The sequence below is a fragment of the Rhea americana genome, unplaced genomic scaffold, assembly GCF_003343005.1.
Source record: "Rhea americana isolate MKP2758 unplaced genomic scaffold, rheAme1 scaffold_289, whole genome shotgun sequence".
In the NCBI taxonomy this organism is placed as follows: Eukaryota; Metazoa; Chordata; class Aves; order Rheiformes; family Rheidae; genus Rhea; species Rhea americana.
This window is the reverse complement of record NW_028186411.1, coordinates 564992-581687: the sequence shown is the minus strand read 5'-3', so window position 1 is coordinate 581687 and position 16696 is coordinate 564992. Positions and strand designations below refer to the sequence as shown.

Genomic DNA, 16696 nt, shown 5'->3' with positions numbered 1-16696 from the left:
AATTTCAAGTCTTACAATTTTTGACTGATCTTTTAAAATCTGTATTGGCAAGGACTAGTAGACTTTAGCTGTGCCAAGAAAAATACCATTAGGATTTTTAAAATTTATTTAAGTATGGTAAATACATGTCTTGAATAAGAAAGCATTCAATTCTGTTTATTTAAATGTCTTAGATGAGAAAACATTTTTTATTATGCTTTATTTAAATACTCGATCTCGTTTGGGAATATAAACCATGGTATTGTCCCAAAACTGGTTTCTCTTACCCGGTGTGCAAGCACCCAATAGACGCACAGGGTCGAGATACTTGTTTGTTTCATTTCTGCGCAGAGGTGGGTGCTAGGTGGTAGATCACAAAGCTAGCACACCTTCTCCCCTTCTCATTCTTTATTTATACACACTTTTCAGGGAGTACTTCATAAAATTTTTCTTTTTTTACTGGTTACAGTTTCATAACATCACATATACACTCTGTGCTTGTGCTTTCACATTCCTGTTAATTAGCATGGGAAGCAGAAAAGAGGCAGTAACATGATGATCGTGTCATTTCCATCTCATTATTCATTTGGGATGTGTAGTCTAGTATGTTATTAAGCCTTAATGAACTTAGGGTTACTCTGGGTTATTCTGCTGTATTTGTCTTGTCTGCCCCTCACATTCTTCAAAGTGTTGCAGTTTCCTGAAGGTTATTCAGCTGGAGCTGTTTGTCCTTTGCAATACTTTTTTTTGCTGTATCTTCTCTCCCTTGTTCTTGAGTCTTATTAACTGTTTGCAGGGTTTTCACAGCATCGCTCCAACAATGGTGTATTTAAAATACACATATGAATTTCAAACATCAGTCAGCTGAGTAATAGGACTAGCAAAGAACTTGACATTTTTGTTTAGCCTCAAAATTAGTGATGAGTATAACTAGCCTATGAGCTTAAATTATTAAGTCTTGACTCAACGCCGTGTGCGGCACGGATACTGCTACCTGTTTCATTTGACAAAAATGGTGTTTCCTTGGTCAGCAAGGAAATCTGTGTAGCTCAGCCTGGAAGTCAAGGCTTTTGCTGTTATTTTATTTCTTAGTAAGGAAATAAAAATGTAAATCCATAAGTGCAATCAAAACTAAATGATTTTTTTTGTATTAAATGTTTCTAGGATTACATTGCTCTTTCTGTTATTTTTTTTCATATTCCTTTGGCTTTTTTTTGGGGGGGAGCTCTGCAAAATATAGAGATTTCTAAGCTCATACTTGTGTTTCTACGCTTACCTGAGTGACTGGCCTAGATCTAATACAGTTCAGATTAACTTGTTCCTTGCCTCATTCTGACTTTCTCTGTCAACAATGGTGTATATATAATTCAAGTGCTATATCCTTATGTCTTACTTGTCATTTTAGAACTCAGTGGAACCTAAAAAGGTATATTTCTCTTATTTTATATTCAATTTAAGTCTTCCTCTTTGTTCTTTTCCTAGCCAGTCTCAATTTAATGTAGATTTGTCATCAGTAGTTAGCATATTATGCTTGTTGTGCTTTCCTTAAGAACATAGATAGAAGGTCATATATGAAGTTTTGATTTACTTTCAACTATTGTTGGGTTTTAAAATCCTGTACACCTGATCTTTTGGACATAATAAAAATAATGATTTTAATATCATTACCTTCTTTCATTATTTCAGAAAAATAATTTTTGAAAAGCAGTGGTTCTATCTGGATAATGCCATCGGACATATTTATGGAACTACATTTGAAGTAACTAGTGGTGGAAACCTCCAGCCAAAGCAAGAGATGGAAGAGACTACCACAGGTATTTCAGGGGATTGACTGATGTTTGGAAAAATGCATGCCATTTAACTTGTTTATTTGATATGACCAAAGATGATGGAAAATAAGTTTTCTATTAATCATTTGTTAACGTTCATTACTTATATTCTTTCTGTCATAAAAGTGCATGGTTTTTTCTTGATCTGCTGTTTTGCTAGTGCTGTGACAAAAAATTTTTAATATGGGAGAAAATTTGAATTTTAGTCTCGCTGAATATACATACTGAGGTCTATTTTACATATTATATTTAACTGATTGATYAGGCAATATTATGCAAGACTACAAAGCATGTGAGTTTAATCCTGAGAAGTCTGCTTTCCGTGAAACTAAAATCTTACRTTTCTCCAACTTAAAAAAACATTCAGAGCTAGATTTTACAAATCTATATCCTTTTTCTTTAGAAACAAAAGAAGCAGGTACAGATAATCGTAACATAGTTGACGATGGAAAGTCTCAAAAACTGACTCATGATGACATAAAGGCTTTGAAGGACAAGGGTATTAAAGGACAGGTAACATTAAGGTTTTGGTGTCATTTCTGTGCTACCTTGATGGTTATATTTTAGTTTATGAAAGAAGCTATTCTTTTTAATGGTGCATAGACTTTGGTGCTTTTTCTTTGTTCTTCTGCTCAAATCATGTTTTTCCTAGAGATCTGTTTTTACAAAAATGCAAAGCCTATTTTCAGAGAAAACTTCATGTAAGGTTGGCAACTTTGTCAGTAGAGAGTGCAGTATGAATTCATGCTGCATCAGGAGTCACAATAGACAAAAAGGAATGTAAAACAATTGAGAAAATAAAATTCACATAATTTAATTGATTTTGTCTCTTTATAAGTTTGAAAATGATTCTATGCTACATTATATACTACTACTTATGTCTATACTAAAGACATACTAAAGTCATATAATGATTATACTACCAAAGCTGTAGGAAGGTATAATGGACAAACACAAACATATTAACAAGCAACATTGATAGCACACTTGTTTATATAATCTGCCTTGAGGTGGTACCTATCAAACTGTGATGCATGTGTTTTATCTGCATCTCAAAAGTTTAAGATTATTCTCAATGGACCAATTCTGTTCTGTTAGAGAGGGGATGTTTTTTTACCCCATAGTTTGTTAGGCAAGGCCTTCTTGAATGTTAATAAACCCTTGCAGTAAGTGGCATTCTGCACCTATTATCAGACAAAATTCTCTCTCATCTTTGGTTTCTAAATAAAAGTAAGAAATTGCTCATGCTTACATCAAGTTCATCTCCTCTTTGCATCTTGCTGTTTGCTGCGACTGTTCAGAGCAGCTGTTCTGCTTTTTGCCTGCTTAATAATGGATGGGTCTAAGCAGAAGTACTTTTTCTGTTTTCATGGTTGAGCTGTTCCTGCCATTATCACTTCGAGAAGAAYGTACTAATCAGTCTGATAGCTTTGACATTTCCTGTTAGTTCTCATTATCTGTGTCAGATGATCCCTTTGGCTCTTCTWTGTGTCCTCAGCATGTCTATGCCGTACATCCACTGTATTGTTTTATTTAGGATATTAAAATACCCTACTTTATTAACAGTGGTTTCTGAACCATCGCTGTAATTTAATTTTAGACTATGTTATGTTAGCAACAATAGACATTATTCTTCCATGAATGTGTGGTAAAATTTGAGTTAATGTTTGTGAATGACATTGCTTTGTCAATGTAGAGATAACTATTCTTTGAAATAAAGTAACCTCAGTGTTAATGGGATTTGATTTGCCATCATCTTCCAAGTTCTTCCTAGGTCCTAAAGAATAGTTGCATAGTGTTAGGCTGCAGACTGGGAGTGGCGTGTACTCTCAGGGTACTGCATAATACCACAGTTTCCCTTTGGTTCCCTGAACTTGAAGATATGTTCCCTGGTTTCTTCAAGGTAAATTTTACTGACAAAAATCCAGGTGCTGCACTCAACTACAAGGCAAAAAAAAAAAAAAAGATACACTGCCCTACCCTATTAATAGTAAATTTTTAATATTTGAAAGACCTTAAGAAAGAGTGGCCTGAAAAATAGCAACTTTAAGAAATACTTGCATCAATATAGTTTTTATCAGCATAATGGAAGATGCAGTGTCAACCTTAAAAATACTTCTTTTCTCATTTCCCTCCCCCAATTCCTATTAGTCCAGGTTATACTATTGGTTTTCATACATGTTTAGTAAGAACTTTTGAATTTAGCAATTAAACTACTTTGAGCAAAACAACAAAAACAGCAGTGTGCAGCATTTTTTCCTTTATTGCAGGCATAGTTACAAAACTTGAAAAATGAAAGCCATTTTCTGTTGGCATCTTAATGATCCTTTCAGCTGGAATCTAAGAGTATGAGGAGGAAGAAAGATTAGACTGGCAAARGGAGTAAATCAGAACAAGGAGATGAGGAGACAGAAACTAGAATTCTGGGGAAAATCTGGGAGCTACAGAAGGAAAGATTCATGAGAAATATTGTAGGAAATAGTAAATGCTAAGGAGTCTGACATCAAGCAAGAAGCTAGTACAAGACTCTAGCACAATYTGGGAGATGGAAGAAATTAAGTGAGGTAGGAGAGACGTCTGACGAATAGTCAAGTATAGCACAAGAACTGAAGCAGTCTGGGCAAAAAGATACCTTGATAGACTGAGATGCTTAAGTCAGGTGAAACCCAGAGAGAAAGCGAGAGTTGGATTAAAGTAAATATTTCATATGACACTAGAATCCTTGCTTTATTTTTGTCAAATATTTTTGCCTGTATAGCTTCACACAGGATTTAGTAACTTACTTGCAGGGTCATGGGGAATGTTAAACTGAGAACTTAGTATATATACTATGTCACATGTTCCATAATAACTGCCCATAAATATAACTCTGCCTTCATTCTAAACACAGAATAATTAAAAATAGCTAATCACTCAGAGAAAGCAGGATATTGTCCTTGACATCTGGGGTGGGAATAAGAATGTGCATATAGGGAGGGTTCACTTTTTTTTCTTTTTTCTTTCTTTCTTTTTTTTCTTTTGCTTGTATAGTAATCTAGTTTGGCTCAATCGAACAGGAACTAACTCTGGTGCAAGGGAAGCCCGTTTATATACCAATGCACAGAGTTAAAAACTGGAAATATAATCATCTTTCCCGCTCTACTCCCAGTTCTGCTTATGATGCTTTTAGGTGTTGGTACTAGTAATAACAACTTATCATTTGTATTAATGTACACAGGAGTTGGTAGCTCATTGAAATAGAATAGCTACGCTTCCTCCTTCTCCACAAAATACCCCATTTCAAGGATCAACATTTTCAGTTTGTCATTTTTATACTGACATTATATAGTTAAAGAACACTTTTTAAAGAAGTATATAGTTCCTTTGCACAGGCAGGGTAGTATCTTGCTTTTCCTATTTACTTTGCCATTAATGTCAGCAGAAGATAATGGTATATATGCCTCTCTAGTGGAAGAAAATATTTTCAGTGTCTTTTTTTTTTTTTTTAATGTACTATACGTGAAATGAGTGAGAAATAAATACAGGCTGTAATAAAAATAAACTTGTCTTTTCCAAGGAAATAGTTCAACAGTTAATAGAGAACAGTACAACATTCCGAGACAAAACAGAATTTGCTCAGGATAAGTACATAAAGAAGAAGAAGAARAAGTAAGTGAATTAAAAATATGGAAAATTCTTTAGTAGTTCGCTTAACTTGTTTAGTTTGAAATAAGAATATCACTATGTGCTTCTTACAGATATGAGGCAGTTATTACAATTGTAAGACCATCTACTCGCATTCTTTCAACAATGTATTATGCAAGGGAGCCTGGAAAAATTAAGTAAGTTTTCGTTTTTTTTTTCTTTCAAATTACAATGGAAAGATATTATAATAATATATTTCAAAATACCTATGTTATTATCCGCATATGTAATACTCTCAACATATTTGTTCTTTTTCCTATTAATGGAAATATTGTAAACTTAATGAAAAATAACATGATACAAAAAATGAATTGATATGCTCTTGCAGTGAACAAGGAGGGAGAAGAAACCTCTTTCACAGGCAAGATTGATTATTACTATTTCCCTGCCAGCACCATCTTACAAATTACTTCTTTAGACAGTGGTTCTTTACAGTTCAGTTATTTCTTATCTTTTGTTGGTCAGTGGGCTATTGCCTCTTTTCTGCTTCAGCAAGTAAAATAACAAGCCACCTAACAGACACAGGGATTTTTGTCTTTGAAGGGTAAGAAATCAAATTAGAAGTCTTCAGAATTTAAAGATATGAAGTTAATACTGTGGATGAAGGGAGATCTATCTGCATTTGATTTTCACTTATCTGAATTAAATGATAGATTGTTTCAGACAGTGTTTAAGATGGGACTAACTTAACTGTTTTTAAAGCAGTATAGTAAATTCAAGATCCTAGAACTGAAGAAACTGCTTTTTGTGATATTTACGGCTTCTCAAGTTTTTTTTTTTTTCTCCTTCCCCATTTTTCTTTGCTTGATTTTGTTTATTATAAGTTTTTCAGCCATCACTTAGCTTCTTCAGTGCATGTACAGCAGTTAGCAGAGTTTGATTTTCGTTCTTAACTGCAGGTTTTAGGTGCTATACTGCAAAACAGATGAAAAACACAAAGGATTATTGAGTTAGGAAATAAAACTTAAAGAGTATTTGTTCTTTACAAAACTAACGTCGTAGAATTTAGAGCAAAAATTAAAAGAAGTTGGAAAAAAATTTTGTCTCAGTGGCACAGCATGAGATGTGCACTTTAGCATCAATCTAATTAGTCTCCCACTTTTACTGTTGTCTCTATAAACGTAACAACCATCACTTCTAATTTCAGGTTTGCTATAGTTTTAGTGCTTCTTTATTACCAAATGGTTAACTATGAATTTCTGCACTGTGACTCTCAAGGCCACCGATGCTGATCCTGAACTACTTCCCGTAATATAACCTTTACTGACAGCTTCCTGAGGTAATGCACAGTATTTCTAACTCTAAGGAAAACTCATTTGAAATTTCTTAAAACCCTTTTGTGTTCTAGCCATTTGCGATATGACACTCTAGCTCAGATGTTGACTTTGGGAAACATCCATGCTGGCAACAAAATGATTGTAATGGAGACGTGTGCAGGCCTTGTGCTGGGTGCTGTGATGGAGCGAATGGGAGGTAAGTTAACATGGGAGCTTTAATAATATACAGAATATGGGTTTATTTGAAACTTTATTTGAAAATAAGTTTGTGATACTTTTAAAAGCAAGTAYCTCAAAATATTTTGTAGTCTTTAAAATCTGTTGTCTCCAGCATTCAAACCAATGTTCATATTTCTATAGAGAAATTTATTYTCCATAGAGAATATATTTTCCACATTTTAGTTACAGCAACCCCAACTTATTTTTTTAATAGTGAAAAGTAACGTATTAYATCTATTTTAGTTTGTCTTATGCTAGCATAATAACATTATGTTCAGATATAACTATAAGGAGCTTTTATACAGATTCTTCCCAAGGACTTGTAAGATAGAAGTGCCAGAAAATAGGAAGATAACACTGTGATCCAGACAGACAGCAATATTGAAAGGGTTGTCCTTCATTGTGTCCACCACATCAGAGATTTAACATCAGCATAGTGTAAATTTTAAAAACAGTACATGGCATTTTCTTGAGYATATTCTAGCAGAATTTTGGCTTGTTTTTATTTCTTGATCTCAGTTAACTAGTGTTTTTTCAAATTGTTCAAAGGGACTGGAGGTGATCATATTCCACGAGCCTGGGAAAGTAGAAGGTGTGGTGTGTGCACCCAGATTTGCTATCTGTTGGCTGAGAAGCACAAAGGCAGTTAAATTATGAATTGTTTTTGTTCCAGCAAATTCAGGGGATAAGATTAATCTCTGAACTGAACAAAATAAGATGCAATTTCAMAACAGTTATTGAAAAGATATTTTTAATATGTTTAAACATATGATCTTTCCCTGTAGAGGAATAATGTAGATGTTGAAGAAATTCTGTGTCTGTTCAAGCTGTTTAAATTAGATTTAGTTTTTAGTTTTGATCAAAAGCRCTCCGTAGTTTTAAGTAACAAATGTTGTAGAATATCTGCATCTTCTTAATTCTAAACTAATTTGACTTCTCTAACAATTTTTCACTACTCACTTTTTCCATTCTAATATTAAATACTGGTTTAATACATGCATAGTCTTTGAGTTACCTGGTCCTTTTGAGCTGCAGTAACTGTTGTCCTTCCAATAAAGATTGCCACTTTCAGTTATATCTTAACAGCCTGTTAAATTTGACATAGGTTGGATTAAGAGCAGACAACTTAGTGTACTGTTCTTAAATGTGTTTAATCGTTCCCAGAAGTTCTGGCTTTTTTTTGGCTGTAATGTGTTTTTGTTTATTTTGCTGTCATAGGCTATGGATCCATTATTCAGATGTATCCAGGAGGGGGACCTGTTAGAGCTGCCACCAGTTGTTTTGGATTTCCAAAACCTTTTTTCAATAATCTTCATGAATTTCCTCTCAGCAAAGTRGATAGTCTTCTCTCTGGAACATTTTCCATAGAGACTCTGCCTTCAGAACCTGAAGATAATGTAATAGTGGAAGAAGAAAGCAATGGATCAATTGATGAAAAGCAGACTTATATACAAGAAACAGAAGAAGAATCTACTCCTGAAACAGCTATGGAGAGTAATCAAACAGAAGAGCAAGAAACAATGGACATTAATGCTGAAAATACAGGATTTAAAGAAAACCAAGAAAAAGAAAATAAAGAAAATGTAAGAATATTTATTACAGCTATTCAAACTTTACAGTGTCCATATACTTAAATTTCTGTTGTCTGAATCAGATCTATTAGGATATAATTCATTCACGTTTTAAAATGAAACTCTGAAAGTTGTGTTAGTTGAGCCATCTGAGGTGCAAAACATGAACGTTCAGTAGTAATGATCTAATATATACCAGTTAAATTGCAAAATACTTCATTGTTCAAAGGTTCGGGAAAAGCAAAGAAAACAACAAGAGAGAAGGAAAAAGCTACTGGAAACTGCTGCTTTGCTGAGAGAGAAGAATGCTGATGGGTGAGTTTGTTTGTAGTCTGACTAACTGTTGTGCTTGAATATGCACCTACAGAGAATAACTGTATTTGAAACAACTAAAAGTTTTGTTTAAAAATACCCTAATCCTTTCTCCGTATTTAATGGCAAGTAGTCAACCCAGACGTGTTCTGCATTCATTGTTTTGTTCTCACCTGGCTGAGACTTCTTTTTGTCATTTAAAAGGGTTTGAGATTTTCTGATCTAAAAGTCATAATTTACTAACTAGATACTAGTAAATATCAAGAAACTATCCTATCAAAAAATGAACAGAATTAGCAGGTAGAATTTAAGATTGATTATCTCAGATAAATGCCGCAGGAATATAGTTGGCAAAATAGAACTTAAGGTCATGAGCTTACTAAATCATAACTATGTTTTTTAGAAACTCGTTTCTTTCTTACTCAGAAAAAATTGCTAACCTTATTTTATCTGTGTTAGTGAGGGTTGACTGATCTCGATCAATTTTACAGAAGGATTTAATACCAAAATTTTAGAAGTATATTCCTCAAAATTGTTTCCTAATAATTTATAGAACCATTAGTGAGGGTGACTTTTTCCTGGAATTCTTAGCAAATGCTGAAGTGATTTTAGTGAATCAAGTAGTGATGATTTATTTAACTTTACCTGTTCATTTTTCCTTCTAAGAATATGAGAGGATAGAGACCTTTGCTGTATAATAAAAATATTTTTTCACTGTGTAGCTCGCTAGAAATAGAGCTGTTTAGCTTGGGTAAATTTTCATACATATTTATTGGTTATTCTTCAAAGTTTGCATAGAACTTTTGTTTTTACTGTCAAATGCTTTAACTAATGCCCATTCATACTTTAGGAGATTTCATCTAGCAAGTTTAAGTGCTAGAATTTGTCTTTTCCGTGGAGATTTAGAGACAGGTTGTTCTGTGATCTCTGAARCAATAGAAGTTTTTAAATGGATTTTTAAGAAGTACTTCAAACCTGTTTGGTGCCAGCAGCATCATCAGTGATGTCTGCAGATGACTATTAAACTGCCTGAATAGTAGTGGCAGTGTTCTGCTGTTTTGTTTTTACCACCATCTGCTGCAGTCATCATATTAATTGGTGTTCAATACCTGATTTTATTTGATTCTTGCTGCATTATAAAATAGTATATTCACTTGTTGCATGTATTCGAGTTTGAGGAGACCTGTTCAATCTTTTGTCTCTTCTCTTGTTTTCTATTGCTTCTATACTTTTCCCTCCTTTGTCCTTCATAATATGAGAAAGCTGTAGCAAATTATTTACTTGAAGGGTCCAGTGAGTTCTTGTTCTAGAAAGTCTTCAGCATGATAGGAGGAAAAGAGAAGCTTATGGTTACCTGAAGGCAATGTCCCAGATGGCTCAGTCAGGAACACGGTTCTTCAGTCATTTGCTCACCATTTGTTTAGATCAAGAACCACAGGGTACAGGTACATCTAAGGCAGAAAAATTGGCATGGAATAAGGAATTGCTTCACACTGACTTGGCTGACACATAAGTAAGAGCAGGCAARGAAGCAAGGATTTTGTTTTGTTTTGCAAGAGAGAAACAGGGCAAGAATAAGTAAAAGCTGTTTAACTTTTAGAGATGGGGAGAAAGGTTCAAAGCTTATTGTCAGAAGAAAAAAAGAAACTAGTAGTTAGGTACAGATATGTGGCAAGTTTAGGAGAATAGCAGTAATTACTACTTAATGAGGAAAATATATTTTAATAGAAACTTACATTTATCCTAACTTTCTGTGCTGTTATATGATAAAAGAGTGTACTAGAGCTATTCTCCAATTCTATTCATGCAAGTTTCTCCAATTCTATTCATGAGAGTTAAAGCCTGTTGGGGAAAAAAGGCAGATATTTGTTAGGGATTTGGGCTTTTTCTTTCTTTTTTTCTTTTTTCTTTTTTTTTAAGGATAGACAAAGATAGAGCATTGAATTTTCTGATACAATAAAAATGGAATTTGGTTTTAAGATACACTACGTGTTCAGAATTAGGCCACACACCCTCTCTATGCCCTTCCCTGTCCTTCTTGTACTTTCTCCCCTCTCACACATTACATTAATTTTAAGACTGGCCAGACTGCCTGCTGAGAGCAATATGTGCTGCCATATGAGAGAACAGAATTTGATTTTTCAGATTCTCCTTCATCTCTCACTTACCTTCCCGCTGTCTGGCAGAGTTCCTTGCAGTAGCAGTGCAGTGATCCAAGCCTTCTGTAATACCGTTTGGAGTCTTTTCTCTTTAAGGTCTACTTGGTTAACTCTAGAGCCTGTATTTATGGAAGGTTGGATTTGAAGGATGTCTCTAGCCTGCAAGGCCATGTCCTGCAGAAAACCATAATGCAAACAACTATAGAATAGTTGTCTTAACCCTTTATCTCTACTGACTTTAGAAAACAGAACATCAGTTTTTACCTCCCTTTTGTTAGGCAATTCTGTCTGTGTCCCCAGTGCTGTACCTTCCACTGGAAAGCAAATGTGAATAGGATGAGACTCCTCACATAATACCTTGATACTGGAAAAGTAGTTTAAATAAGCTGTTCTTTTAGCACAGATATCACTTACTGACTAATTGAATCTGAATGGTTCCTTGAAATATAGTTTAGCCATGAAATTGAGGGGGTTAAAACTTTAGGTAACTGAATCTTCAATATCTGTAAGTACAAGTTACATTATGCTATTAAAATGAGGATAAAGGAAAAAAGTAGAGGCCTTCGAATGGCAAGGGCATCATTTCTTTTAAATAGCAGTTTGATTTTTAGTTATGCCCACTGAGAGACTGTTCTCTTTACATAAAGTATTTTTATGTAAAACTGTATGGTGAAGACTGCATAAGCTTAAATAATCCTGGCTGAGGGTACATTTCAGGGAAAGACTAGCAGTTATAAAATTTAAGGTATATTTGGACAGTGCTGTTAGAGTAAGAAAAGCAGCATGCAGGTTCTTAGGATCGTAAGAATCATTGTAGAGCTCAAAACAGCTGAAATAAGTGCTTCTGCAATGTGTTTGATGCGCTGCTCTTTAGGGAACAGGCTTTCTATCCTCTTAATTATGCAAGTAGGAAACTGATTTGTTTTTATATTTTGGGGGGTTGCTGGAGCCATAAAAACGTAATGATTAACAACATTCATGCTGTAATTGATGCATTGCGCTAAGTAGGAGCATATGTTACTTGGTGAATAGGTTACAGAAGCAGAAAACTAATGTGCTTGGAACTTCTTTTACAGGCTAATTGTAGCCAGCAAGTTTCATCCCACACCTTTATTACTTTCTTTATTGGAATTTGTCGCTCCTTCAAGGCCTTTTGTTGTCTATTGCCAGTATAAAGAGGTAAATAAAGTATGCTATTCTAGTTGTTATATTTTAAGCTTGAGACCATTTTGCTATATAACTTTTTTTTTTTAATAGCCATTATTAGAATGTTACACAAAGCTAAGGGAAAGAGGCGGTGTTATTAACCTAAAGCTGTCTGAAACCTGGCTACGAAGCTATCAGGTAAGGATTACAGTAAGTGGCTATCAAAACTGCAAGAATACTGGGGAGGGAAATACTGAAAATGTTTTTTGGGGAGTTAATTGAAACTACATATAAATTCGTGCCTTTTTTTTCCTTTTTTTCTTTTTTTTTTTTTTTTTTAACTTGAAAGCAATATGAAAATACTTTGAGGAATTTTAATGCTTCACTGCAACACTTTTGAATGAAAAACTTATTTGTCGTCTTTCAGAACATTTTGTTAGAACATTTGCTGAAATACAAAGGCAGCACACTGGSAAATCTAATAATTGTACTATTTTAGTGGCTAACCTAAAGTGAGGTACAGTCTAATATAGTACAAGAGAAATGTAGCAAAATACTACAATTGTTTATTAATTCCTAATTGGTCTGATAGCTTAAAACAAGCTTGGATGTCCTGATGTCTAATATAGCCTAAAAAGGGTGGTGAATTCCTTAGCTGGTGTCTTCATGTATGTTTCCTGGAACTAGAGTAAGATGATGATTCAGATTTTGGGAACTAAACAATGAAAACGTGATGAGGTGAGGGGGGAACTCCACAGTGAAAAAAGTCAGTTGGACAAACATTTGGAAAGGGTATTTACAGATGTGGAGTACCTCTCAATTATGAAGAAGCAGAATGATCTGTCTGATTTGTAAGGAGCTCATCCCCTCTGAAGAGCTTCTTGCCTTTTATTGACTTTCACCTCATCTATAGGCTTCCGGAGTCCATAAGGAATTATTATTTCGTTAATTATTATGTGGTTTTAATTATTACTGTTTGTTGATTATTGATTGACTTAAGCAAAAGGATGGCCACAAGTATTGACTCCAAACAACAGCCAACCAAACTGAGAATGATTAGGAGGAGACACAGAGGAAGTGTTATGCTTGGCAGGGCTTTCTAAGTGAGGTGCAGTATTTTGCAAATATTAGGACCATCTAAATAGGAATAATACTGCACCAGTCTCCTGAATTCACACGAAATCAGCTTAGATCTCAGTGGCAATTAATGCAAGGAGGAAGTATAACTGAGGAGAGAGCTTTTACAGAAAAGTGTAGCATAGCTGAAAGAGACAGTTTGTTACTATGTCTTACCTTAATAAGTAAAGGTTGTAGTGACAGAACTGTTGTTACATTAGATCAGACTTTTTTTTTTTTTTTTTTTTCCTTTCAAAGTACACTAGTTCTGAAGACAGGAACAAGCGAGACTTTCAGTTGCTAGCTTTAGCTGCTGAGGTCTTGAATTCATAATTTTGCTGGAAATGCCATGAAGAAGTCCTCAGCAATACAGTAGCCTGTATTCTTACATATTTTTGTAACTGATATCTAGTATACAGATACTTTTCCCTTTCAAGATGGATATACTTCTCAAATTGTTTGTTGTAGAGGCTTGGGGGTCGGGGGGAACCACATCTCATATTATAATCTTTGCCTAACTACAGAATTTGACATACACATAGCATGGCTCTTTACAGATAACTTGGTTTTGTGTTCTGAAAGGTCTTACCAGATCGAAGCCATCCAAAACTGACAATGAGCGGAGGTGGGGGGTACCTTCTCTCTGGTATTACTGTTGTCTTGGATAAGAGCAAATCTGATTCCAGCACTTTAGAAGCACTGAAGATGGAAGAGCCATCATCTAAAAAACGGAAAGTTCAAGACCTTCATTGTTAACATTTGAAGAACTGATTTGCTTTTCAGATCTCAGGAGTCTTACAGTTAGTAAAGTAACTAAGGTACTTTCTGTGCTCTTGACAACATAGAAATAGTACCTGTCGTACATCTGCCAGCAGAAGCTGAAGATGTGTTGTAGAGGATTGTCTCTCCCCTTTGCCAGCTACGTGATCAGGAGGAGAAAAACCCTTGGAAGTAAACATCTGTCAAACACCACACTGAAAACACTGACTTCAGAAAGACCTTCTGATGATCAAGCTGAGAAGATAACCTGGGAATGAGATAAAGACTCAGTGAAACCATTCTTTTTGTTTGTGGCCAGRAGYGGAGATGAAGAAGCAGATTTTTAAAAAGGTTAAATTGAATCAACACATCTCACTTAGCTTCCTGTTTGTCAGAGCAGCATCAAGGTAAAATATTATGTATAGTGATCTGCTCCCTATTCAGATACAGAACCCTACTATGTTCAGTAATTACCTTAATGAAGTAGAATAAACAGCAAAAATCATACACTTCTCTTTCCAACAGGAAAACAAAAAAGAATACTAAACTCAGAACTTTAAAGCACGGCCCTATGTTTCCTGAAATAAATACAGAAGAGAAGGCATGTGTTTGTAAATTAAAATACTGAATATTTAAACCATGTCTCTATTGGTATAGCCTGTCCTTTTCCTGAGAGTTATTTTGTTTTTAAGATAAATTTGAAAAAAAATGAAAATTGTTACATGTATGTGTGTGTGTGTGTGTGTGTATGTGTGTATATATATATATATATATATATATTTAATGTTTTATCTTCCATGAAGTGTAGCTTTTTTATTAATTTTTTAAACTTTGCATTTGCCATTTCAATTAAAGTGCAGGATATTTTCCCTAATGAGATTTATTTTTCTCTTTCCGCTTTTTCGGAAATAAAACAGTCTGTCAGAGGCCTTGGGAGGAGAACACCCTTCCCTGTCCAAGAGAACCCTTCACTGAGGGCCCATGTGAGAGCTCAGAGTAGGACATAGCTTCTATTTTTCTCCATTGGAATCTGGAGCATTGGGATCAAGTAATTAGATTTCTTAAAACTGTAAAATGCTGTATGTTGGTAAGAATCATGCTCTTGTGGGATACTGCTAGCTCAGAATAAACGGGTTACATTTTGTTTAAAGAAGCGGCTATATAGACTTAGGTGGACAGTTACAGGAGATATTTGAGGGTTTTTTCCTGCCTTTAATCCTCTTTCTAATTTTTGTAACCTTCTAATCAGTTTTCTGTTTTCATGAAAAGCTTTTCTTCTATTATTATGTGAAAAATGCCTGTGGAGAGGTTATGGTTTTTACCATCTCTTCTGTATTTGCCAACGATGTGCATAAAGTGACATGCAAAATATGTTTTGCCAGAATCAACAAACAAATATGTTTTGTCACACGTCACGCTTGAGGAATAGTGAAAGCCACACATCAGATTTCTAATGGAGTTTGGGGGGGGGGGAAGCAGTATTTCCCAGCTTCTTTGTCTGCACATGCATACCGAAACTGGGACTTTCAGAGTAGCCAAAACCCATTATGTGATGAAATTCTGAGACAACCTAGATTAGAGTGAAGGATAGGAGGCTGGAAGGCAGTGAACAGCAAGAAAATTAAGAAATCAGTATAAGCCAGGAGACTAAACTGAGGAAGAAGATAACTTCTTTTTCAGTATTACTTACCTGTAAAGCAGACATAGGTACTTCTGTGCCACTTCACTGAGCTGCTAGATATTGGATGTTATATTTACAGCACTCTAACGGAGTAAAAATGTGCACAGTGTTAGGTTAAGCAACTAATGTGTGTTTGGAATCCCACTTCCCGTCATGTATGCTTACTAACCTAAGAAAAATTCCCTTGGATGTTTTGCTTTTATAAGAAAAGCAGCCTCAGAAAACAAAGAATATTGGAACGTTATTGAAAATCATTTTAAACCAAAGCTAAACTGGCTTAATTTCACTTACAGTGACACTAATAGCCTTCAGTATTGAATCTTATCCCCTATCCTTAAAATGTGGCATAATGCTTCTAATAATGAAAAATATTAGGAAACCAAGTATCAAGCCACTCATATAAAATATTTCAAGCTAGTAATGCATCTTTGTGTGTTGAAACAACGTATTTTGTAAATAATGGTGAAAGTGCACCTTAATTAAAATAGAAGCTGTGTTACATGAAAACACGTGAAGAAGGCCTAAAGATTATAATGGAGAGGGAAACGATAAAATGCAAGATAGGGGTGTCTGAAATTTTAGAAGATACTTGTAGAAATGTAACAAATTAGGGGAGATCGGGGCGGGGGGGGGGGTGTGCATCATGCAGAGCCTTCCCCCAGCAGCTGGTGGGATCCAGCCCCATCAGCCAACTGAAATTTGCCAGCATCAGGTTCTACAGGACACTGAGGGTGCTTAGCAGGGTTAGGGCCTCCTCTGGACTTAAGAAACAATTACGGAGGGTTTTTTTATTCCTATCTTTGGTCCCACAACAAAACATACACAACTGTTTTCTCCATGCAAATTTACTGAAAAATATGAGCTTCTGGAACAAGTAAGTTATCCAGCCTTCCACTCCTGCGTTTCACTAAAGCTGCACGTCAAATTTACAGCTAGCCAGGGGTGCACAAGTTGGAAGCCAAAA

The 16696-nt window shown here is 35.0% G+C and overlaps 1 protein-coding gene across 3 annotated transcripts in view; it reads left to right on the top strand.

Annotated features, from left to right (window-relative positions):
• The window catches only part of TRMT6 (tRNA methyltransferase 6 non-catalytic subunit), a 15675-nt gene extending 750 nt beyond the window's left edge, over positions 1-14925 (top strand). The window contains exons 2-11 of one of the 3 annotated variants that reach the window (XM_085308979.1): positions 1666-1793; positions 2212-2321; positions 5365-5456; positions 5546-5629; positions 6841-6965; positions 8207-8571; positions 8789-8874; positions 12107-12209; positions 12288-12374; positions 14138-14925. In XM_085308979.1, the coding sequence (XP_085165105.1) occupies positions 1666-1793; positions 2212-2321; positions 5365-5456; positions 5546-5629; positions 6841-6965; positions 8207-8571; positions 8789-8874; positions 12107-12209; positions 12288-12374; positions 14138-14143 (1186 nt within the window). In that variant the 3' untranslated portion in view covers positions 14144-14925. Of the gene's footprint in view, positions 1-1665; positions 1794-2211; positions 2322-5364; positions 5457-5545; positions 5630-6840; positions 6966-8206; positions 8572-8788; positions 8875-12106; positions 12210-12287; positions 12375-13874 lie in introns of all 3 variants that reach the window. The other 2 variants (XM_085308977.1, XM_085308978.1) reach the window with 2 other exon arrangements.
• The last annotated feature ends 1771 nt before the right edge of the window (positions 14926-16696 follow it).